The following is a 25,228-nucleotide window of genomic DNA, read 5'->3' on the forward strand; positions in this document are numbered from 1 at the left end:
AATCCAAAATGTTTTATTTCTTTTTCAAACAGTGTCTAGAAACAAATATTACAAAATAAAAAGTTATTAATTTTATGGCAAAAACATATTTTATATTCTCCTTTCTAGTTTTCTGCAAACTTTTATTTCTTACAAAATAAAACCCAGGTCATGCTAGCTACAAGATCCCAAAGATGTGTTGCTGCCTCTATCCATTCTCTCCCTTGGTACCTGAGTAGGAGCAAGAGCTGGTACACGTTCCCTTGGTTAGCTGATGGCTTCTGAACATGCCAGAGTTTCAACAATTTCACCCAAGGCAATGAAGTTTGAGCTGTTCCATAGATAGTGTGCAAAACATATACACCACAAAGGCACATTGTGACGTTAGCTATTGCTGCGTAACAAACCACCCCAAAACAGTGGCTTAAAATAATTAGCATTTATATTCAATAAATAATATATGGATCAACTGGATGATTCTGCTAACCTAGGATAGGCTTGGCAGATTTTGGCTGGCTTGTTTATGCATCTGTGGTGGGCTGGCAGGTAGGCTGGGGGTTCATCGGTCTAAAATGGTTTCACTGACATGTTGGGCAGTTGGCTGGCTGTTGGCTGAGTGATGAGAATAACTAGGCAACCTGTCTCTTATCATCCAGCAGGTTAGCCCGGGCTTGTCCACATCTCAGCAAGGTTCTAAGGAAGAGAAGGGAAGTGAATCGATCCTGGCACATTTTCTTGGCCAAAGCAACTCCTAAAGCCAAACTAGTTGGGGTTTTGTATGTAGCAAAGCAGCTCTCTTGCTGAGATCTACTGAAAGTCAGTCTTATACACACACACACACACACACCCCAGACCAAATTCAAGGGGAAAGGAAAATCTTTTTGAAAATTTAAGTGGAGTTGAGTTACAATATTATATGTTAGATTCTACCTCTTGATAAGAGAAACCGCAAATTTACATTTCAGGGGTTAGGGACAGGGAGATGGTGTATGTGTAAAGATTTAGAAATTTTTCAATCTGTCTACCACACCATGGCTTCTTATGGACCACCAAATCAAAAAAGGGTTTTAATGCTATGACTGGTTAAGTTTTACGTGCTAAAGGATATAAAAGATAAGATGGATTATCATATATCAAAAGAAAATCTTACTAGGTTTTCCCTCTAATAGTGCATTTTGGTTTTCAGACTTCGTTTTATGTACCACCCAAACATATTTAAACAGCCTCCATCCTCTGACTCTAATAGGTATGTTTCTATACAGTTCACAAATCATCTCACCCAGAATTATTTTCTGGATAATAATGGGCAACTAATGGAGGCTGATGACCTGAAATTTTCTCAAAAGTCACCTTTATAATAGTGAAGATTGAACAGTAAATAGAACTTGCAGGCTGGTGTAATTTACCTTGTGCCAAAGCAGATCTCCTAAATGACTTATTAAATCATTCCACTGAAAGTTGTAAATCTGAATGAGAAAAGTACAAATCAATAGAAAAACACAGTTGAGCACTTTACCTCCTATGATTTTTTTATGACCTTCTGGAAGGATGAAGATTGATGCTGCAAAGAAACTCGAAAACAGGAAGACTTGAAAAGATGAACTGGCTATGGTTTGCATTATTCTTAATTCACATTACTTTTGCTGTCACTAATCTCTCTGTTTGTTAACCTTTTTTGGCTTATATCAGAATATCAATATATAGTTATTCCTCATGCCCTGGCATGCAGAAGAATTTGGGAGTCAAAGAAGTTTGAAATCTGCCAACTCCCTATTTGCCTAAGAAGGACATTGTATGAAGGCACAGCCCTGGATCTTCTGACCTTCAGGTGAAGTGTGAAGTCAGGGTAGTGAGAAAAGGAGCCTTACCTGCCTTGGGCAATGAGGCATGCCGGAGTATTAGATCAAACAGCCTTTCAGCTCTCAAAAATGGATTTCCGTGCTGTATTTTTTTTTGAGTTTTAGGCATAGCCAATCCCTAGATCTCCCTGTTTTAACTGAGATATAATTCACATGCCATAACATTCACCTTTTAAAACTATAAAATTCAGTGTTTTTTAGTAAATTCATAGAGTGGGAGAACGATCACAACGAATTCCAGAAATTTCCATCACCCTGAAGAGACCTCAGACCTATGAGCAGTCAGCTCCAATTCCCTCCTCTCCCGATCCTCTGACGCCACTGATCTACTCTCTGTTCCTATAGTTTGCCTCTTCTGGACACTTGACATAAATGGAATCACACAATATGTGGCCATTTGTGTCTGTCTCCTCCCGGACCCCTTTTGGTGAGTGAAAGAACACAGGAACCTGATGTTACCAACTCTTGGGGTATCCTTGCTCTGTCCCCACCTGACTGGAGGCAAGTCTCAGCCTGGCAATCCATCTCCACAGAAGGTCAAAAGCACAAATCCATCTCCTCAAGCATGAAGTGAATGGTTGATATTTTGGCCGCGGTCTCCTACGGAGATGAAGGGAAGGCTTACACTGCAAGTCACCCAGCAAACATGCCCCAATCCTCTTTTTCTGAAGTAGATCCTTCATTGCTTTTCCTTTTGTCCTCAGAAATCCCCACCATCCCCTTGAGTCCACAACCTGACTGTTCACTAACACATGAACTCTTGCTTATTCACTCATTTATAGTAATTGTATTCCTTGCTGAGGACAGATGTAATATGTATGCTTTCGATGCCAGAGGTACATTGGCAACATGTATAATCTCAGCAAGATGATCTGGGCCGGCCTCCTATTTGATGCACCAGTCAATGTACAGAGGGAGTGGAGCTGGGGAAGCACATCATCCCAGGCCTTGAAAACATTCACTGGGGACTTATATTCTGCTTATTGGTCCCGCTATTTACACCAATCAGAGGGAAAGTTGAAGCAAAGAAATGGCCGTTTACAAATTCACTTTGAGTTTATAAGATGTATTCCAAGAAAGAGACACGGAGAATAGCATCCTGTTTTTACTGAAACTAGGTAAAACCAACATAATTCAATCAGCTTAAAAATGCACTATCTAGGGCTTCCCTGGTGGTGCAGTGGTTGAGAATCTGCCTGCCAATGCAGGGGACACGGTTCGAGCCCTGGTCTGGGAAGATCCCACATGCCGCGGAGCAACTGGACCCGTGAGCCACAACTACTGAGCCTGCGCATCTGGAACCTGTGCTCCGCAACAAGAGAGGCCGCGACAGTGAGAGACCCATGCACCGCGATGAAGAGTGGCCCCCGCTCGCCGCAACTAGAGAAAGCCCTCGCACAGAAACGAAGACCCAACACAGCTAAAAATAAAAATAAATAAATGTATCAAAAAAATGCACTATCTAAGGGTTTGTCCCAAATGAACATCTGGAAGAATCTGGCTCAAGCATAAGACAAGCAGAAGCTAGAAAAAAGTGTCTCTCCAATTCCTAAAAAAGAAAAAAAAAAGATTTAACTGGTGTATTGGGGAGTCTTATCTCATTGGGGTATAAAAACACGATTTCCCCGTTACTGCTTTTTTTTTTTTTTTGCGGTACGCGGGCCTCTCACTGTTGTGGCCTCTCCCGTTTTGGAGCACAGGCTCCGGACGCGCATGCTCAGCGGCCATGGCTCACGGGCCCAGCCACTCCACAGCATGTGGGATCTTCCCGGACCGGGGCACGAACCCGCGTCCCCTGCATCGGCAGGCGGACTCTCAACCACTGCGCCACCAGGGAAGCCCCCCCGGTTACTGCTTTTAATTTTAATGTTGAAACTTCTTTTCCCAATGGATACCAAGTCCCTTAACACCATCTTGCCAGACTTTATAACTAGTGAAAACTTAGTAATCAAACCCACCTAAACTGACATCCACACACCAGTTAAAAGAGTAGAGTTACCCATTCTTTCTTGGACGAGCTTAATTTGGGGAAATGTTGCCATTTATGGTTACATTATACTTTTTAAAATTAAGAACTGGTTAAAGTAACACACTTCCTAACTTAACTTGGTTAGTAAAAATAACAGTGGTATGGCTGTACAGATTCTCTTAACTATATCCCCCCACCAATGCCTTACTCATTCTCATCTTTCAATACCTAGCAGTTTTTGGTACCACAGTTGTCAGTAAATGTTCAGATAAACTTACCTTTGGCTAAATGTTAAAGGGCAGGGGCCACTGAGTTATTAAGAAAATAATGGCAAAACAGGGTAATTGCACTTGCTCAAATGTCTACAGAGTTGATAAAATAACCTAATGACAGACGTCAACTTTTGTAAAATGGTAAATTTTTCTTTTTTTGTATACACTGTACTATGAAATGCTTTACAATCTACTTCTGTTCGGAAATGTTTTTTTCCTTCTCACATGTTTTTTTCAAAGTCCTAGTACAACTGATATGACACACAAGTTATAGAAATACTTTCAATACATCTTTAAACAACTTAAAAGGAAGACATTAATCCAATGATGTGATACTTAACTGCAAGATTTGGCAGTATAGGAAAGTAACTATAAAAATTGACAAAAAAAGGATAATGTTTAATTTTTATAAGGATGGTCTAGACATTTAAATTCATTTACTTTAAAGTTTTTAAATTTATTTTAATTTTTAAAAATTTATTCATTTTTGGCTGCGTTGGGTCTTCATTGCTGTGCGCGGCCTTTCTCTAGTTGTGGCGAGCGGGGGCTGCTCTTCGTTGCGGTGCACGGGCTTCTCGTTGTAGTGGCTTCTCTTGTTGTGGAGCACGGGCTCTAGGCAAGTGGGCTTCAGTAGTTGTGGCACACGGGCTCAGTAGTTGTGGTGCATGGGCCTAGTTGCTCCGCGGCATGTGGGATCTTCCCGGAACAGGGCTTGAATCCGTGTCCCCTGCACTGGCAGGCGGATTCTTAATCACTGCGCCACCAGGGAAGTCCAGTCTAGACATTTAAATCATTTTTTTAACTGATGAATTATTTGAAAAATTATTAGCAATATACAATAAAGGGATAATACTTTGAACAGTTATTTAAATCAAACCTAAGGTACAAATAATCAGCTTAAGGGAAGTTGTGATTAAGAACCTGGCAGTCCAGTGGTTAGGACTCTGCACTTCCACTGCAGGGGGCACACGTTTGATCCCTGGTCGGGGAACTAATATCCCGCATGCGCAAGCCACACACACACAGAAAAATGCCTTTAAGGGAAGAAAATAATTGTTCATTATTAGAAAATGCATTAATTGTAAACTCAAGGTATATAACTATATAAATGTTCCAAGAGACAGTCTGTGTTCATTTCATTGGGGACATTGAACAAGTAGATTCTTAATAAAAGAAAAATTTTTTCTTTTCCAGGCTATGAATAATTACTGATTTAACTTTTTCAACAATTCAGAGCATACTGCAGGTGCACCAGATTTAAACAAGCATTGCATAAACCAAATGGAGATGAAACCTAGCACGAACCCAAATGCTACTCCAGGTTAGAAGCCAAAACCTGACGTTTGCTTAGCAACTATGTGCACTAAGATGACATTACTCGACTTCGAGGTTCTGATTCTCACGGGTCAGTGTATACAGAAGTCTCTTTGATGGAACCATTTAGAGAGTTTTGAAACTCCCTGTGGCTCTTGTCGTTCATGTCCAGTGATCTTTGGAAATTAAGGTCAACTAAACCGAGCTACGAGAAAATGCAGATGCTATGTTCAAGGCTTGTATGGTACTGGTATCCCTCAAACAGAGCTGGAACTTTCTAAAATATCCTGGGGAAAAGGGCAGGCATGTGAGAGACTTAGGTGAGGATTAGAAGGATGACTTCAGAGACCATCAGCTGGTAATGTTGGAAGAGGATAAATACGTTGGCCCCAAACCAGCGAGGAGCTATCCCAACTTCCAGTAACCACCTTCTAGTCAGGCAAAATCAAAGAAGGAAAGGAAAACAAAAGTCCTTAATAAAAAAGTCACAAAGGGAAAACAAAATAAAACACAAAAAAGTTATGAATCAAAGTTACCTTGCTGTTTTTCTACAATGAAGAAAGAGGACAAGACCAGAGTGAAAACTCTCTCTTGGTTCTTTCCAACAAGATGATTTATTTGAGGTCACCCAAAATAACATCCTACAGAAAGGGAACTGTAACATTCCACAGCCAGGTGTAGCTATAAAATCTCAAACATTCAGGCAATGCTTTACTTAGATCACCAAAAATAAGGTTTTATAGAAAAGGGACTGCAACAAGCAAATGTATAGCTGCAAATTTTCTTTTGCCATCAATATCAACCCCCTCTAAAATATTCCGGGACTACTTTTTAGTTTCCAAGCAAAACTAATGTTTTGTTGCTCAGCCTTATCACAGGAATGAAAACGGTTTGCAGAACAATTTTGTTTAATGCTAACAAATAACTAAAAAATGTGGTTATTGCTAACAAGTAACTCCATCTACTGAAACAGCCCAACCTACGCACACTTTCGTGAACATTTCACTGTGAACACAGCTGCTCTTTGCCCGCCGTCACAGATGACATGTACTGTGGCAAGGGTCACACGTTGGAGGCCGTTCAGGCACCTAGGAAGTAATCCTTAACAGAAATAACTACGGTAGGTAAGCAACTCAAACAAATGGGCCCGCCTCTGCCACACACCCCCAAGGCGAGTGTCGCATTCGCTCTGCCTGTAAGGAAGGCCCACCAACTCCCTAGTTCTTTATCGGGAACGGAGAGTGCAAAGCTAGATAGAGAAGCTGTTCTTCCAGAACCATCAAAACCTTAATAAATCGCCCTGGGGTTCTTCGTGCTGTAGTGCGCCTCACAGGCAGCAACATAGGCAGACTCTGGGAAAAAGTCATCATGGTATTCCGCTAAAAACCTGGAACAAGAAAACAAATAGCCTCTATGATCACCACAACAAAGGCCAAATACCAAGAAGCAAAATTTTAACTTCCAACCACTCTAACATTTCACTCTTTTCTGTATGAGATAGAAAAAAAAATAATGAATATAATCTTGATGTCTATATACTGGTTACTTTCATTGCACATATCCGGCTTCGACGTTAATGACTATTTCATTGGAATCCTTTCACTATCAAGTGTACAAACAGAAATAGAACATAAACTCCACTAGGTGGCAGTCTTGATTATATAATTACTTCTGTGCAAAAAGGCCTCGTGACTATTTCTACATTTTCTTCATTTCTTTATTTACTTATTTATATTTGGCTACGCCAGGTCTTAGTTGAGGCTCGCAGGATCTTTAGTTGTGGCATGCGGTTCCCTGACCAGGGATGGAACCCGGGCCCCCGGCATTGGGAGCATGGAGTCTTAGCCACTTGACCACGGAAGTCCCACATTTTCCTCTTTTAAAAACAAACTTTAGGGGCTTCCCTGGTGGCGCAGTGGTTGCGAGTCCGCCTGCCGATGCAGGGGACGCAGGTTCGTGCCCCGGTCCGGGAAGATCCCACATGCCGCAGAGCGGCTGGGCCCGTGAGCCATGGCCGATGGGCCTGCGCGTCCGGAGCCTGTGCTCCGCAACGGGAGAGGCCACAACAGTGAGAGGCCCGCGTACCGCAAAAAACAACAACAAAAAAAAAACTATAAAAAATCAATTATAAACTCAATAAATGTCACCTGAGAAATTCACAGTACTTACATGGCCTAAGTTAAATCAGAACTGAATGGTTTAATTAGTGAAGAGCATTTTGTGGCCCAATTTGCCATGCCAAAAGGTGCTGCAGTTCCACCAAAATAGGTAAGCAGCACTGGCTTACGCCTGACTATGGATGGATGTTAAAATGTAGCCACTCAAGAATCTGCAACACAGAGGTACTACCTTGACTCTGAAGTATCAAATATTTCACCATGAATGGCTAAAACATTCTCACACGGGCCACATTAGCTAGTAAGCTAAGTAATTAGCCCCTTGTTTGTTTCCCCTGCCTCTTCCCACCTGTCCAAATTCCTAAAAAGATAAGGATAAACCTCTGCAATACCTTCTTTAGTAAAAACCAAATCAAAATTCATTTGAGAGATAACTCTGTCTTCTTTGAGTGTACCCTTCCTACAGCAATTACTGATCCATTGATTCTCTAGTTAACGTCTTTGGATACATTTTCAAAACCCATTACAGCTGGCCCTTGAACAAGGTGTGGGTCAGGGGCGCCGACCCCCTACACAGTTGAAAATCCCTGTATAACTTACAGCTGGGCCCTCCATAGCCACTGTTCTTCCAAATTCCTAGACTCAACCAACCGCATGGGCCATGTAGTACTACACAGTATTTACCATTTTAAAAATCTGCATATAAGTCGATCTGTGCAGTTCAAACCCATGTTGTTCAAGGGCCAACCGTACTATATTTATTTGTAAATCTTTCTGAGTTACCTTCTAAAACCCTAATTTCTATTTCGTATTGCGCATAACTCAAAATCAGCAGCCTCTCCTATGCTAACTTGCAGCTGTCTCATTTTGGCATTATTTGATTTCAGCTTAACGAAATGTTGAAGCCAAACAGAGCTGTGGCTTTTTTTGAGGGGGAGGCTGGAGGGGAAGAGAGCGTTTTTGAAACTTGTTTCTAATAAAATGTTATAAAGTCTAATTCCACTTATTGGATACTTTATTCAAAATACCCACACAAATATCTTTTAAAAACTCCAAGACCCATTTCTCTGGCTGGAGTGGTCTCCACTCTGGTAAATCCTACTTGATTAGCTCTTGCAGGTTGGGGACTAAATACAAGGAAAAGGTACCCCCTTAAAGAGAATCAAGAAACAGGTCAGGGAGATGTGACAAGCTGGGTGAGGCAGAGTGACAACCAGCCTTGAACGCCAAGAGGAACTGGTCAATAGACATCTGGGTGGGAGAGTTAGGCCACAGGCATAATGGAGCCTGGGGTCCACAGCCCCAGATGCGGGGGAGGGGAGAGAGCCTCGGGACAAATGATCTGACGCTAATAAAATGACTGGCTCTGTCAGGTGAAGGAAACAATACCTTTCTCCGAACTCACAAACTATCAGCACATTTATCTTAACTCCAAAACAGACACCAAAATCAGACCTGTAAATTTAAGTTAGTTTATATACATGCAACAAAGAAAAGTCACATACTTAGGGTACTCCTGAATAAAATACATAGAATTAAATTATTATCAACCTCAATCACTTCTTTAGAAAATTAATTTTCTATTCACATGGTTATCCAACTGGATTCTTCTAGTGACACCAAAAAATTTTACCTCCGTACATTGAATACCCTTCACTTAGAAACCAGATAAACTATGAAAAAAATAGCCCCAAACCCCCATGTTACAATTACTGTTAGAACCAACCATACTTGGGTAATACTGCTACCATTTAAAATACCACAGAGCTAGCATCCACATCTGCTGAAGACAAGTTCAGAAAAGTCATATATAAGGTGGCAGAGTAAGTTTTGACAAACTAATAACAATACCTCAGAAAGAGATCAAAGTGCTTCAGTAAAGCCTTCAGATTCTTCTCAGAAAAGGACATCTTTCCAAGGATTTCTGGAAGTTTCACTGCATTAAAAATAAAAGCAAAACCATTTACAATCAATCGGCAGAATCTGGCGATGAGTAGGACACACTCAGGGATCCTCTGGCGCCCCATGTGTCTTTATTTGAATTGAAATTAACATCTACGTTGCCGAGCAACACCAAAACTCTTACTGAACACAAAAACAGAGTAGTAGTACAAACATTACAAACACAATTTTTATGAAATTTAAGATTCTTTCAGTGTTTTTTTTTTGAGATCAACATTTAATGATTTTTCTTAGATGCCAAAATTACCACAAGAGGTACATAAGCTTATAAGTGTTAAAATCAAAAAAGAAAATAAAAAGGGCAAGAAGAAAGCAGGGACCAGGATTTCTTACCGAACAATCGCAGCAAGTGTTGCGCCCCATAAATGTAAGAGGGTGGAGGTGGCTGGTCACCTGGCGGGTAACTGTCGGGTACAAGTTTCCAGGAGAGGACCTGGGAAAAGCAGATTGAATGCTTTGTTGTTATATCTTAACACTCCACTACCAACAGATCTGAACATTTGGAATCCCGGCAGAAACACATACACATTGACATTCTCAGGCCAGCAGAAAGACATCACCCATCAAGTGTCACATTTCCACACCCAAGCTTCCCATCCCTCTGGCACCTCTGGAGCTGCCTCACAGCTGGATCAGAAAATGGGAGGAAACCAAATGTGGAACAAAACAATGACAAGAAACCAATGTGGAGGTTCTGAAGCCATCCCACCTTCCTTGGCAACATGGAGACACTTCTAACCACCTAAAAATTATGACAAATTGTATGACGATGAAAAAAATATGCCACTCGGGCTTCCCTGGTGGCGCAGTGGTGAAGAATCCACCTGCCTATGCAGGGGACACGGGTTCGAGCCCTGGTCCAGGAAGATCCCACATGCCACGGAGCAACTAAGCCCCTGTGCCACAACTACTGAGCCTGCGCTCTAGAGCCCACGAGCCACAACTACTGAGCCCACGTGCCACAACTGCTGAGGCCCGCGCACCTAGAGTCCATGCTCTGCAACAAGAGAAGCCACCACAATGAGAAGCCCATGCACCGCAACGAAGAGTAGCCCCCGCTCGCTGCAACTAGAGAAAGCCCGCGTGCAGCAACGAAGACCCAACACTGCCAAAAATAAATAAATAAATTTTAAAAAAATGCCACTATATCAAATAACACAAACTTATAAAATTAAATAAAATGAGGAAGGAAGACTTAAAATTAGATTAGGGAAATATTTTATTTTCTAATTTTCAATAGCTACTACCTGTAAATTAGCTGTAACTGTTTTGGGCATTTTGCCCCTTTTCCTTTACTGAAAATTCTGCTTTTTAGACAGTGAAGCAATAAAAAGTGATCCAAAGATGTTTTGAGTAATGACGTTACCATTGTTTCAAGGTTGTCTAATTTTCTGCTATGTTAGATTCACTTTGGAACCTAATTTCATCCATTGAATCAAGTGAAAATAGACTTCAACCCTGGTAACTGATTTCTTTTCCTTCGCTTTGAATTTCAGAACTGTGGGTGGATTTGGGGCTTTTGTTAAAGTAAGAGTTGAATTTCAAAACTCTCTGATGAGCTTCCACAGAAATACTTCAGCAAATTATAGAACACTTCTCCTGAGTTGCTGTTTTGCTTTTTGAGATCTGTCAAGTTTAATCTGGAAATAGTAGCGTCAAAGGAAACCCTCTACAAGACCAAGCAGAAGGATGCCAAAACGACCCGAGAAAGGCTGATGATGTAGTCAATTTAATCAAATGAAATCGTAGAAGTTAACAAGTACCACCACGGTTCCATATGACTCCATGCAGAATGTCTGGGCTTCAGCCCTTGCCTCACTGACCCCACCCTTCTGTGCTGTACAAGGCTCAGGGTAGGAGTAAGTTTCAGCACCTTTACACTATCCCCAGCACCTAACCCCGTGGTGCACACAGCTGAAGCTCGGGAACTGTTTTCGACAATGATACTCAAAGTGAACATCGGGGAGTCTGAGATCACTGGAGGCATGAAGTGCACGTGTGCAAAAGCAGCTCATCTGGTTAGTTAGCAAGCCAGTCTACCTCACTCAATTTTGCATCTCAGTGCAGTGAATCATCTCCTATTTATCAAAGATGCATTGTGGGGGAAAATAACAGGTTTTTAGTGGAGGATTCTTAACTGGGGTGTGCACGGGAACCACCTGTGATCTCAAGCAGGAATGTGAGTCCAGACCCTCCGCATGTGGTGGGGCAGTGAACGTCATTGGGAGAGTGAGTCTCAGGTGGTCAGGATGCAGAGCCCTGGGGAAAACATACTCCAGTATAGGCACTTATGGAGGGGGAATGTACTAAGGTCTCACGAATCATTGAGAGTCTGCCCAATTCCAACGCATTGACTAGAAATCCTTTTTCACTAGAGCTTACAGCTCTACCTATAACCACTAGATGGCGGCCTTGCACCAGTGACCAGATAGGGAATGGCCGTGCCTCAATATTCAGATGTCTTCTAGAAGAAACATGATTCCCCATAAATAATAACACTTGCAGGGCCCTCTTGTCTGAAAAATGGAAAATCAGGGACTGCTTGCACTAGGAATTTCCTAAATCTTCCCTCAACATCACTGTAACACAAATTGAGTTTTCTAGCAGGGGTCGGCCAACTTACAGCCCTTGGGCCAAATCCAACCCCCATGTGCTAAGAACGGTTTCGTTTTTTTTTTTTTTTTTTTTTGCAGTACGCGGGCCTCTCACTGCTGTGGCCTCTCCCGCTGCGGAGCACAGGCTCCGGACGCGCAGGCCCAGCGGCTATGGCCTGCGGGCCCAGCCGCGTCCCTGCATTGGCAGGCGAACTCTCAACCACTGCGCCACCAGGGAAGCCCCACGGTTACGTTTTTAATGGTTTTTAAAAAATCAAATGAATAATACTTCACGACATATGAAAGTCATATGAAATTCAATTACTAGCGTGCGTGAATGAATTTTGGAGGGACACTGCACACTCATTCATTTGTGAACTTTCCATACTGTTTTCACGCTGGTGCACAACCCTGAAGATATTTACAATCTGACCCTGTATAAGAAAAGTTTGCCGACCCCTGTCATCAAATATTCTTTCTAGTAAAGCCATCCTTCCCTATGCACAGAAACAAGAAAAATCCCACTTCCTAGGTGAGATTCACAGAATACCCCAGTGGGCTAAGACATCTCCCGAACTCCTGAAACACTCACTACCTACCTCAGTTAACTGGCCTTAAAAATAGTTTTAAATTCAAGTTTTCCCATCCATAAAATGGAACTCTGGTGGTGAGGCTATTCTCAAGAACTCGAGGTAATTTAGGTCAAGCGCCTGGCACAATGCGGGCATATAGCATGCCCTCAAAGGGATGATGATAATACTACTGTTGAGGATGGTTTTTAAAAAATATTTATTTATTTCATTTATTTTATTTATTTTTCTCCACGTTGGGTCTTCGTTGCTGCGCACGGGCTTTCTCTAGTTGCGGCGAGCGGGGGCTGCTCTTCTGTTGCGGTGCGCGGGCTTCTCATTGTGGCTTCTCTTGTTGCAGAGCGTGGGCTCTAGGCACGCAGGCTTCAGTAGTTGCAGCACGCAGGCTCAGTAGTTGTGGCTCACGAGCTCTAGAGCGCAGGCTCAGTAGTTGTGGCGCACGGGCTTAGTGGCTCCGCGGCATGTGGGATCTTCCCGGCCCAGGGCTCGAACCCGTGTCCCCTGCATTGGCAGGCGGATTCTTAACCACTGTGCCACCAGGGAAGTCCCGAGGATGGGTTTCTTATTTTTAAATGATTGAGAAAATGCCCAAAGTGGAATATTTCATAACATACAAAAATTATCTGATATTCCAATTTCAGCATCCATGAATAAAGTTTCATTGGACCGCAGCACACTCATTCATTCAGAGTGCCTGTGGATGCTTCGGGGGTGGGTAGGCTCAACAGCAACTGTGTGGCCCACAAGGTTTAAAATATTTATTTTCTGTCCTTTTGCAGAAAAGATGTGCTGATAACTGTTCCATAAAATGAAAATCCTCACACTTCAATACTTGTACTTATTTGAAATAAAAGATGAATGTTAAGTGTAGGGCTGGAGTCCTAACCATTGTCTCATTTTAGAAACCACAAATACGTTACAATCATATGAACAATTCTGTTACTATCCGCAGCAAGAGTAACATAATGCTTCTTCTAAGAAAACCCAACTTCCTCCTGCAGGATTTAAGAAACCACAGAAGGAAGGACTCACTGGGGATGAACAGCAGGCACTAACTCTTTACCTCATTTATTTCATTAGTTCTTCTGCCTTCAAAGCCAGCAAACACCGCACTCCCTTCCTTGCTAGGGGTCAGAGGAACGGGTGAGGATGATCTGCTATGAACGGGTGTCTCTTCAAAAGGAAAAGATGTCAATTATTCACTTGTAAATCACACAGTTACTGAATTAAAGATTGCTGGAAGACCTTTACAAGCAGCAGAGACGTTATTAATCTTTAACAATAAGACTTCCCTATTAAAGACAATACCTGGAACATTATTTGGCGGAAAAAAGCAAAGCAAAGGAATCAAGTACTGAGATATGCTATGTGATGAACCTTGAAAACATTATGTTAAGTGAAAGAAGCCGCAAACAGAAGGCCACATATAGTACGATTCTACTGATATGAACACACGCCCAGCAGAGGCAAATCCATAGGGACCGGAAGTAACTATCGGTTGCCCAGTACCGGCAGATTAGGGCTGAGGGGAGGGGCTGCTACCAGACTTGCGGGCCAGTTCTAACCGGTCAGCGCCAAGGATCCACGCTGCGGAGCTGAAGGCGTGGGGCTCCCTTCTCCTAGCTATAGCTGAGGGTAGGTTAGGGACAATGCCTCATGAGCCTCAGGCGGGCCGAACTCCGGAGTCAAATTCCCAGAGCTGAGCAGGCGAATCTGGATGTGACCCTGTGCTCGTCCTGTTCTCCCCCAGCACCTCCTGCCGGCTGCAGTCGTTTCAGGAGCACGAAGTGCAACATCGGCTCTCCCCGGCGGAGCCTTCCTGCACGGGGAGTGGACCTACTCTTTTCCAGGTGCAGGAACAACTTGGGCATGCTGGCAGACGCGTCCTGCTGCCGGCGCTTGGGCTGAGGCGAGGCGCTGCTCTCCGACAGCCGGTCGCAATTAGCGGAGTGGCGTGTGGACCGCCTCAGAGACTGCAAGGCTTCCGGCTCGGCTTTGCGCCTTTTGGGGGTGGCTGGCTCGCCTGTGGTTGGCTGACTCTCTGCGGACTGTGGTGTGGATGGATTCAACAAAGGTGGGCTTGGAGAGAGCTCCTCTGGGTTCCTGCGGAAGACAGGGGAGAACGTCACACGTGCCTGGCCCACAGAATCTCTGTAAAACCTGGAGGGGTTCTTCAACGTCTTCTTTCACACAGTAAACACACCCTCCACTCCACTCCAGGAGGCTTAGAAACTTTCACTTCCAGATGTGCCAAAACGAATATTTTCTTCAAAAGTAACTAAACCTATTAAATCATTTTAACCCTTTAAATAATTTCTCAAGGCACACTGGCATTAAAGATTGTGATGCCCTTTTATACTAGTTTTAGATCAGTGGTTCTCAACTGGGAGTGATTCCACTCTGCCAGGGGACACTGACACCTTCTGGAGACAGTTTTGATTGTCACAACTGGGAAAGTGCCATTGGGATCTAATGGGTGGAGCCCAGGGATGCTGCCCAACTTCCTACAATGCACAGGACGGTCCCACCACAAAAGATGATACAGTTCAAAACATCAGTAGAGCCAAGGTTGAGAAACCCTGGTGGAGAGAATAATACCACATTATCTCATCACAGTGTAACTACTGGTAAGATTAGAAACGCCATAAACATCGGCCAAATTTTGTGGCAACACACGGTCCACCCCAGACACTAGGAACCTCGAGGTTTGGAGGAGGGCATGGGGACATCAACACAGGTCCCCAGTGAGTCACACAGGCCTCTCAAATGGGGTGGAACCAATGGGGAAGGAAGGCAGGCTGAGAAGAGACGGTCATGAGGCAGACAACCAGGAGACAGGACCCAGAAGGAAAGGGATGGGGTGGGAGGAAATGTGGCCGACACATGGCACACCAAGTGGGAGGCTGTCAGTGCCCCTTGGGAGCAGAGGGAGGTGGGAGACAAAGGCAGATGGTAAACAGGCAAGAGATGGATGAGTGGAAATCATGAGAACAGACCACTCTGAGGAAGACAGGCCTCGGGGGAGAGGGAAGTAGCTTATACAGATGTAGGCATAGACTCAGGCTGGGGGACTTTCAACCCCGCCAAAGAAAATATATTTGGAAATGCTTGGCCACTGAGGGAAGAAAGTGGTGACACAGCAGACCGGGAAGGAAACTAACCTTACCTGAAGGGCAAAGGTGGCCAGCCCTTTATGAACGTCCTCATTTAATAACTACCTACAGAAGCAAATGTTCTTTCCATCGTACAGAGGCAAAAGCAAGAGGCTCAGAAGACACCTCCCCAAGCCACACAACCTATACGCGAGGGAGCCAAATTCAAACCCACATCTACCTTTCTCAGGCCGTGCTCTCTTCACCCAACTGTCTTTGGAAAGCACAGGATGGCTACACAAGAGCCAACTTCTCTACACTGAAATCTTCACTTGGTAAAACCTTTTAGAGCCATTTGCAAGTGAATGACGACTTAGCTTACCCAGGAAAAAAGAAAACCACCAGTATGGGCGCTTTGCAATTTACTCCCTCCTCCAAACGTGTTGGCCCCATAGCATCCAATGGAAATCTTCAAAAACAGATTTAGCTATTTCATTGATGATATCTGATGGTTGAACTGCAAGTTAACTTACCTATTAGTGTTTGTGGTACTTTCCTTAATCGGAAGAAAAAATTTGGACGAAGTCACCTTTTTATACTGAACTTGTTCATATGGATAAAGCAAAACCAATGGGAGAGTGTAATCAAAGGTTATTCTTAATCCATCCACCATCTCCTTACAAAGGTCAACGCTGCGAGGATTAAAGAGATTAGAGATGCAATAAAAGAACTTTCCAAAATGTCACAATGAAATTGCACATTTTAAGAAGGAAGAGTTTTAAATGCTATATACTATACCTATGTGTGTAAAAAATAAAGTTAGCCTGTAGATGCTAATAATAAAGAATTAAATGGGAACACAGATCTATAATATAAAGTGCAATAAGTAATTTTACCTTACCACACTGAACACAAATGAATATGCCCAGTGCCACACAAGGAGCCCAAGCAGTCTGTGCTGCAGAAGGTGGACAGACCCCAATCACCAGGAGCTGAAGGGGGCGGTCCTGACGAACTAACACACCTGTTTAAACTTGAACAATCTACGTGTCTGATTCTACTCCTGCTGGCTCATGTGCCCAAGGCAAGCTATAAGGACAATTACTCAGACTAGGATAAAGACCTGTTTGTAAACAAGCCTCGATAAAATTCTCATCCCCCATTCTGGTTCTTCTCAAGGAAGAAAAAGAGTTATCTCCCTAAATTACATCATTGAAAAAAACTCCAGGTGTTGAGGCACTGCATATACTCAATGGATCCACACCACATACCTAAGGAGTTACTGAACATTCCGAAAAAGGGACAATATTTTGAAATTAAACTGGTTATTACGTGAATCATCAAGTGCTATAGTAAATGAATTCATAATAACTGAAACAGAGACATGTTACTTGTTCTAAATGGAAGTCACTTCTCTAATACCCGAAGCGAACCATGAAACGCCAACCATCCCTCCCCTACTTACTTCTTTTCTGCTGGGATATAATGCACATTCATGTTGGCATGTGGCATAGCGTGATGGTGGCGAGGCCTCTCATTGGCTGAAAAGGCTGCATTGATAGCAAAATGCTTCACGTATGATTCCAAAATAGTTATGATGTTGGTCTGGCATGGAAGTTTCACTAACTGTTAACAAAAATATAAACATCTGATGTATACATCCCATTGTATAAACCATACATTCCAAGAAACAGTGGTCTTGTCTACATCTTTTTTTCTTTTTTTTTTTTTTTTGCGGTACGCGGGCCTCTCACTGCTGTGGCCTCTGCCGTTGCGGAGCACAGGCTCCGGACGCGCAGGCTCAGCGGCCATCATGGCTCATGGGCCCAGCCGCTCCGCGGCATGTGGGATCTTCCCGAACCGGCGCAGGAACCCGTGTCCCGTGCCGATATCGGCAGGCGGACTCTCAACCACTGCGCCACCAGGGAAGCCCTCTACATCATTTTTGAAGCTCAAAAATAAAGCCAATTGTGTTTGAAGATAATTTTTTAAGCAAATGTGCTTTGAAGCTCTTTGACGTTTTTCTTCTACTGATCATATCCCCATGTAGATTATAGTAATAATTTTTAAAATAAATGCAAGCAGTGATTCTCAGCTTAGTGATCCATTAGAACCACCTGCGGAGCCTCTAAGATATCCACAGCTGCCACCCCCAACACCAAGAATCAATTTCACCTTGACCTCTTGGTTGAAGCCCAGGCATCAGGACTTTGCGAAGCTCCCTAGAAGATTCTAATGGGCAGCCAGGGCTGGAAAAGACTGCACACTTTCATCAGCAGAACAGTACTGTCAGAGAAGTTTAAAACCCGACTCAGTACAAAACTTAAAATATGAATTTCATTCCTCCAAGGTTCTCAACTTTTTAAGATTGCAAAATACAGCTAAATGAAAGCTCTATTACAGATCCATGTTTTATATGTTATCCCTGCATACCCGTTTCCTCCTGTTGATATAGTAACAATCGTCCTCAAGCTTCTTCTTCAGAACTTCAGGGATTTCTATAGTTATTGTTCTTTCTTCCATTTCCTTTTTTGCATGCAGCTCCGGTTCTTCCTTCTGCAATATCACAATTCCATTTTTAGCTACCTAAAACAGAGAGTCTATATCCAAAGAAGGACTAACATAAGGACAGCCTACAATGAAACAAACCCAGTTAATCTTCGACATTTACACCAGTAATGATGCCAAGTGTTCTAATGAAAAGTATATTAAAAGCCAAAAGTTAACTTGTTTTAGGCCACTAACCACACTGCAAATGATTATTTTGCTTCTTCCCGACTTAACTTTACCAGTGGGATTCATGTTAACTTTGTAGACAGGCAAACAGAATATGCCAAACTCTGATACTTAATCGGCATTATAAAAAGTTCACACTTTCACTGGAAAGAAAGAGGTAACTATGATTTGTGAAAACCCTTTATGGGTATGAAGAGCCATGGAGAGGTTCTTACAGTAACTATAAGTAAGGGTTAAGGGCTATTTCCCCTTATATATGAAGTACAATTTTATAATATTTGGTTAAAAAAACATTTCACAACTAGAAATTTACCACTAAAATATATGCCAAAGACAAAGAGTTTTTACAATAAAAACTTTATACCACTTCAGTCTTTTCTTCAATATCACTTTCTTCACTTATTTCTTCATCCTTTTCTTCACTACTGTCATCAGAGGAACTGCTTATTGCTAGGTAAAACAAAAAACACCAGGCAAACCTGCATTATACACTTCCCTAACCCTTATGTTTACAATTCTTTAAGGTGGCATGCATGTCCTACTGCTGGTAATAATAAACTACTATCCTGCATAAATTTTTTTGTTTGTTTGTTTGTTTTTTGTGGTACGCGGGCCTCTCACTGTTGTGGCCTCTCCCGTTGCGGAGCCGAGGCTCCGGACGCGCAGACTCAGCAGCCATGGCTCACGGGCGCAGCTGCTCCGCAGCATGTAGGATCTTCCTGGACCGGGGCATGAACCCGTGTCCCCTGCATCGGCAGGCGGACTCTCAACCACTCTGCCACCAGGGAAGCCCTATCCTGCATAAATTTTAAACGCTGAACACAATTACTGTACCTTTCAGAATAGAAATTTATTTTGAAAAAATATAACACCAATTTCAAGGGAATGCAAAAACCACACAGGTAAATGATCTGCAAGTGTTCAGTCACCTAGGACCCTATGGTTCCCTGGCGCATTCATAAGTGGAGCAATGTACCAAGAAGAAAACATGAGAATGCACCTCTGAGGGGTCCATATAAAGACACTGGCTGAGAAGGCAGTGGTCATGTGCAAGACTGATGAAGTCTAATTAGAAACTTATTGACTGCTACTTTAATTGTTACCAACAAAAGGGGCAAATGTTTTATGTAATGAGCTTAAAATGTTTCCCTGTCTGTAATTCGAATGAATCTTCCCCCTCAATCCTGCGGTATAAAAGAACTAGGTAAAACTCCTTTTAACCAGAGAAAATGAGTCAAGCCACTCACAGTTTTCAACATTTTCATCTTTTTCTTCAGCAGGGAGGCTTTTTAAGACAGAGTCCACACCAGGCAACCTGCAGCGCTTCCTCTTTCTTCCTGTGCTTCTCCTGAAACAAACACAACTGAAATGCTGACGATGACTGATATTGGTCTTGAGAAAAAAACCAAAACACAATAACAGTAATTCTTAACTACCTAAGATATAATTAAACTTTAAAACAGAACTGGTAACCTCCACTTCAGAATACTACACAATAACCTCTCTGAAAGCACAGCAGTTATTTCGAATACAATAGAAACACTATTCGCTAACACACTTTAAAAATGTAAAATTACTTAAGAAACCATGTTTACCAGATTTTAGAACTTTTATTCCATAAAAATTCTAAACACTAAAAGAAAACACACTGAGTAACATTTACAGGCTCTTTGTATTCTTACAGGCGAGCTACAGCTTTCCTTGCCAATTTACGCTGTAATCTCCGATTTTCATCGGTGTCACGAAGGACATGATCTTCAGCTGCCCATCTATCCCAGCTAATCAAACAAAAAAGGAAAAGAATGTAAAATTCATTATTTTAGTTTGATATGAAACAAATGTTAAAAGCACCTCACAGGAACAGATGTGTCTCAGAATTACGTACATTTTAGAAAACTATTTAAATATTTTAAAATCACAAAAAAGACGTAAATAAACTGAAAACGGAACTCATTCAGACACAGAAGCAACTGGGGTTTCCAAAATTACCCATAGAGAATCCAAATATAATCGACTTAGAAATAATCATTCTTCAGAGTAGGCAAGGTTTGATTTTTTTAAAAAAGCAAAAACAGGAAATGAAACTTTCCTAGGAGTGTCTCTAGAACTTAACAAAGAAGTTTGCAATGTTCCTGTGCAGAGGTGATCAATTTTCAGGCCGGTTTAACAAGTACACTCACCTTCTGTTCCAACCATTAAAATGGATCAGATATTCTGGGATCTTTCTGCCTTTTTCGTCTTTCCCAACAATAACATCGACAATCTGAAACCAGGAAATATCGTCCACAAACGATAGAGCATAGAGAATATTAGAAGCTGAATCAGAAAAACTAAATCATAGACCTTTTCGTAAAAGAAAAGAAAGCATTCTCTCCTTTTTTAGACAGAGAGCTGGACTGAAACATTTTTCCTTTCAATTCCATTTTTTTTTCTGAGTGGATGCCTCAAAATAGGAAGCATCCCTCCAACCACCCCGATTGGTCTCTGAGTGTGAGAACGGGTGCAGCTTCCGAAACCACTGGCCGGCCGAACTGTCACTAACTAAAAAGGGTACAGGCTAGACAAGCGAGCTGCAGCCGAGAGACCTTTGGGAGTTGTAGTCTCCTGGGCTCCGCTGCGTCCAGGTCCAGTTCGGCTCGCAGCTTAACGCCATCCCTCCCAACGGTGTCCCCTGGAAAACGCCTGGGGCAAATGATGGGGCGTGTCACCCTTGGGGAGACTCAAGGCGGGGAGGGAGGAAGCACAGCAAACAGAACACTGAGACGGGGGCAGCGGGGGTAAAGTCCGAAAGTAAAATGTAGAGCCCGGAAGGCTTGGGCAATCCCCCAAAGGGCAGCACCTCCCAGACACACCTGGGGCCCGGGGCTAGTCCCCAACTCCCGGAGTGCGAGGCCAACTCCCTCTGGCCGTTCAGACCTTAGTTGCTGCAGATGTGGCTCAACGTCCCCCGGGCCCCGGAGACTTAGGCGGACAGGCACGGGGCGCGACACGGAGATTGAAAACCTAAATGCTGCAAGGCCCCGAAGGACTATGACAGCCGGGCAACCTTGCCCTCGGGGTGGGGGTCGCGGCCTACGGGAGGGGGCGAGCCTAGACACGACTGGGAGCCCACGCGGCACTAGATCGCACAGAATGAGGGGCTAAACGCAAGGCAGAAGCTGTGTGCCAGCGATCTCCTGGACAGGCGGACCCCGCTGCCAGCTCCCCGGCCTAAGACTTCGCACACCATATTCCGAGGGCGCCAGTACACCCCAGGCACCGGACGGAAGCGGAAGCGGAAGCGCCCGGGCCCAGGCTCCCCAGCGCGGTGTTCTGAGAGCGCCCCCTGTCGCCCGTGTGGCGCCGCGCAGGCCGAGGAGCCGCGAGCAGGGAGCACCCGGGCCCCGCCACTTCCCCCGCTCCGCGGCGCCGTCCACACCCGCATCCGCATTCGCCTCCCGTCCCGGGGTCCCCGTCCCGCGCCTCCTCCCTGTCCCTCCGCGGCGGCACCTTGGCATCGTACAGCACTCGCGCCTTGGTGGGGTCAGGCTCGAAGCACAGCACTTTCTCCCCTGAGTGGAATTTAAATTTCATGCCCTCGCTCGCGCTCATTTGCTCATCGTGGCGGAGGGCGAGGCTCCGGGGCGGGAGGAGCGCGCGCGGTGGGGGAGGGGAGTGGGGGCGGGGAGGTGGCGCGCTTCTGCTGGGGTGGTGGGGAAGGAGCGGGGACTGGCGGAGGCTGCGACCGGCCCGCCCTCGGCTCCGCCTCTGCCCGCCTCGCGCCACTGCCGGACCTCGGAGCAGCTGGGCGCGCGCGCTCCCGATCGAGCGCGCCCCTGCGAGTCCCCGCTGGGCTGCGAGTGGGGAGCCCGCGGCCGAGGTCCGCCCGCAGAGCGGCCGGCCCCTCGCGCCCTCCTGGGAAAGGCGGCCGAAGCAGGGCCCACAGGGTCTTCGCGCAGGACACCCGCTCTCCGGTCCGGGGACGGGAGACGCTAGGAGAGAGCCCGTCTGGGGTGGGCACTGGCTGTGGGGAAGCCGGCCGGCGGCTGCCTTCCGGGAGCTCCCTGGCCGCGCCGCATCCTCCACCTTAGCAGAGCACGGTGGCCACGCGGGGAGGACGTCGGGCTGGGGTCGGGTCTAGATGGGCAGTGGCCTTGGGCGGGGGGCGAAGGGTGGTGGAAGAGTGAATAAAGCACTGGGACATATCGGGGCCAGGACAAGCAGGTGGCAGGCCTGGAGGCTCCCAGTGACAGCGGGTGAGCCGTGGGCGGCGAGGCTGATGGGTCCTTACCAGGTCGTTCCATGGTTTTCCAACCCCCAGAACTCGCAGAGATGCTCCCTCAAGGTCTGTCTTCTCCAATACTGTACACCGAAAACTCCCTACAGGTGAGAGGTGTTGTACTAGCAGGTACCTGAGGGGATGCTCAGGACGAATGACAAATGCTGGGAGACGCTTCTTGAAGGGCAAACCTCTACAGACAGGAAAGATGGTGCTGGGTTTGTTTTCTTTTGAGGAATGGAAAGTCTTTAGGCAGTGTAGTTGCTGAATTAAGACCCAACTGGAGACCAGCTTTGAGGCTCTGGGGTGGTAGTGAATTGCCAGTCCGCCACACTCTGGGCTCTGTTCTTGACTCCAGAAATTTGCACTTGCCTCCGCCTTCACTGGGTTCCTGGTACACATACAGACTTCACTTTGGACACAGCCAAGAGAAAACCCCTCAGGCTTCCCTAGATGACGATACACCCCTCCGGGATTTCCCCCACCCCACCAGCCCTCTATTTATCCATTTCTTGCATTTACTACTCTGCAGTAGGAGGGCTGTTCATTTGCAAAATGTCCTCTTTAAGATGTTCAACTCCTTGAAGCTTGGGAAGGCAGGGCTGGAGGGAATCTCATCCAGTTCATCATTGCACACTCTTAGCATACAGTGAAGACTGATTGGATAGATTATGGATTTATGAAATAGAATCCACAAAACTCAGAGATCAATTGAATGTGAAGGTGGAAAGTGAAGGAGGAATCTTGGAAGACTTCCAGATTTTCTGGCATAACCAGTTGGGTGAGTGCTAGGTCCATTGGCCAGAATAAGGGCTATCAGAGGAGGGACAGGTTGGGGGAAGCCACGGAAGACCTGTGTCTGGGATAATACAGTGGAGAAGCCAGAACTGGAGTCATGATTACTCTTCAGGTTGTGGTTTATCAGGGACGAGATTTTGACGATGGTGTTCCCCGTAAATGGCAGGGGGAGCTCTGGGGCACAAGCAATTGCATGTCATGGTTAAGCCATAACTCAAGTATTAATGTTTTTATTTTTCTTGCTGGTGAATGGAGATTTCCTCTCCAGATTCTAGGCTTTCACAGCAAAACTTTGGCTGCTTTCTTTTGTTTCTCTCCATTTCTACCCCTTATGTCCTTGAGCAATGTCTTTTTCCCCGTCTCCCCAAAAAGTCCAAGAATGCAAAAGCCTTCAGTATCATAAAAGCTACGAATCCCACCAATGGGAACACCCGTTGCAGCCCTCATCCAGATTAGGACCCACCAGAGAGGTCTCCATGTCTAATGCGGGTAGAGCATCTTTTCCTCTTGCGGGTAAAGGTAAAGAACATGGTGGGCTCTGGGATCCAGTCCCACACTTGTCACTTCCTAGTTCATGTGTAACCTTGGACAAGTGATTAGCCTCTCTGTGATGCAGTTTTCTTACATTTAAAGTGAAGATAATAGTGGCTTCTACCTCAGTGTTGTTTTAGGAATAAATCAGTCTATTCACTGTATATGCCTTTGTGTAAATGCCTTTGTGTGAGCCTCCTGTGTGCTGGATGCTAGACACATAAAGTAGGATACAGATATTACCCCTGGCCTCAAAGAGGACACATTTCAGGAGGGGCAGAGCATGCAAGCAAGTGCAAGCCTCATGAGTGCTCTGATAAAGCTGGCCCGGAAGAGAACAGACACAAGTGCTTACATCTCCCTACGAGGAGGGAGAGTGTCAGAAAAAGCTCCCGAGTGGAAGTGCTCTTGTTAAACTGAAGATATTAAACATTTTAAGAGTTTATTTGAGCAGAAATCTGTTGGAATCTGGCAGTACCCAACCAGATGTGGTTAGGAGTGCCACACTGTGAGTAGCTCAGGGAGAGGCTTTCACAGAGAAAAGGCAGATGTAAGGCAAGTGTTGATTGGCTACAGCATAAAGACCAGTTGGCTGTTTGTGATTGGTTGTCCTTAGCATTTTGATTTCATAACCTTGAGGAACTAACAGGCTTAGATTTTGGTTTGCTTACCTAGACTGCCAAGGCATTAGAGCCACCTCGGTCTAATGGCCTCTTTGTTTAATTAATTAGACTGTTATTCCCCCCCTCCCTTTTTTTTTTCCCCGATACGCGGGCCTCTCACTGCTGTGGCCTCTCCCGTTGCGGAGCACAGGCTCCGGACGCGCAGGCTCAGCGGCCATGGCTCACGGGCCCAGCTGCTCCGCGGCATGTGGGATCTTCCCGGACCGGGGCACGAACCCGGGTCCCCTGCATCGGCAGGCGGACTCTCAACCACTGCGCCACCAGGGAAGCCCCAGTTCTCCCCTTTTGGTCATCCTCTCATATGGGAGAGATTGAACAAAACTTTGGTATTAGCGCCACTCTCGGTCACCAAAAGAGTAAAATTGTTCTTGTCTCATTGTGAAACTCACATAGGTTTTGATGTCAGATCCGTGGAAGAATTGTTTTTGCTGTTTATCTCGTTATTCATCTTGTTTCTGTTTCTCTAAGTGCAGT

At 44.8% G+C, this 25,228-nt stretch overlaps 1 protein-coding gene across 4 annotated transcripts; it reads right to left on the reverse strand.

Moving 5' to 3' along the window:
* Positions 1–4,511: 4,511 nt before the first annotated feature.
* MSL3 (MSL complex subunit 3) lies at positions 4,512–22,142 on the reverse strand. 4 transcript variants are annotated; one of them, XM_067724373.1, is made up of 14 exons: positions 21,974–22,141; positions 20,665–20,747; positions 20,167–20,262; positions 19,732–19,832; positions 18,849–18,934; positions 18,182–18,304; positions 17,214–17,374; positions 16,282–16,440; positions 14,497–14,759; positions 13,720–13,829; positions 9,806–9,905; positions 9,362–9,446; positions 6,680–6,780; positions 4,512–6,494 (listed from the first exon to the last, which is right to left on the reverse strand). In XM_067724373.1, exons 1-13 carry the CDS (start codon positions 22,073–22,075, stop codon positions 6,681–6,683), a joined length of 1,569 nt encoding a protein of 522 aa, XP_067580474.1. In that variant the 5' UTR covers positions 22,076–22,141; the 3' UTR covers positions 4,512–6,494; position 6,680. The 4 variants fall into 4 exon arrangements, with proteins under 4 accessions (XP_067580474.1, XP_067580473.1, XP_067580475.1 ...); XM_067724372.1 differs by having other exon boundaries at positions 4,512–6,780; XM_067724374.1 differs by lacking the exon at positions 20,167–20,262 and having other exon boundaries at positions 4,512–6,780; positions 21,974–22,142.
* Positions 22,143–25,228: the final 3,086 nt, after the last annotated feature.

The sequence above is a fragment of the Pseudorca crassidens genome, chromosome X, assembly GCF_039906515.1.
Source record: "Pseudorca crassidens isolate mPseCra1 chromosome X, mPseCra1.hap1, whole genome shotgun sequence".
Taxonomy (NCBI): domain Eukaryota; kingdom Metazoa; phylum Chordata; class Mammalia; order Artiodactyla; family Delphinidae; genus Pseudorca; species Pseudorca crassidens.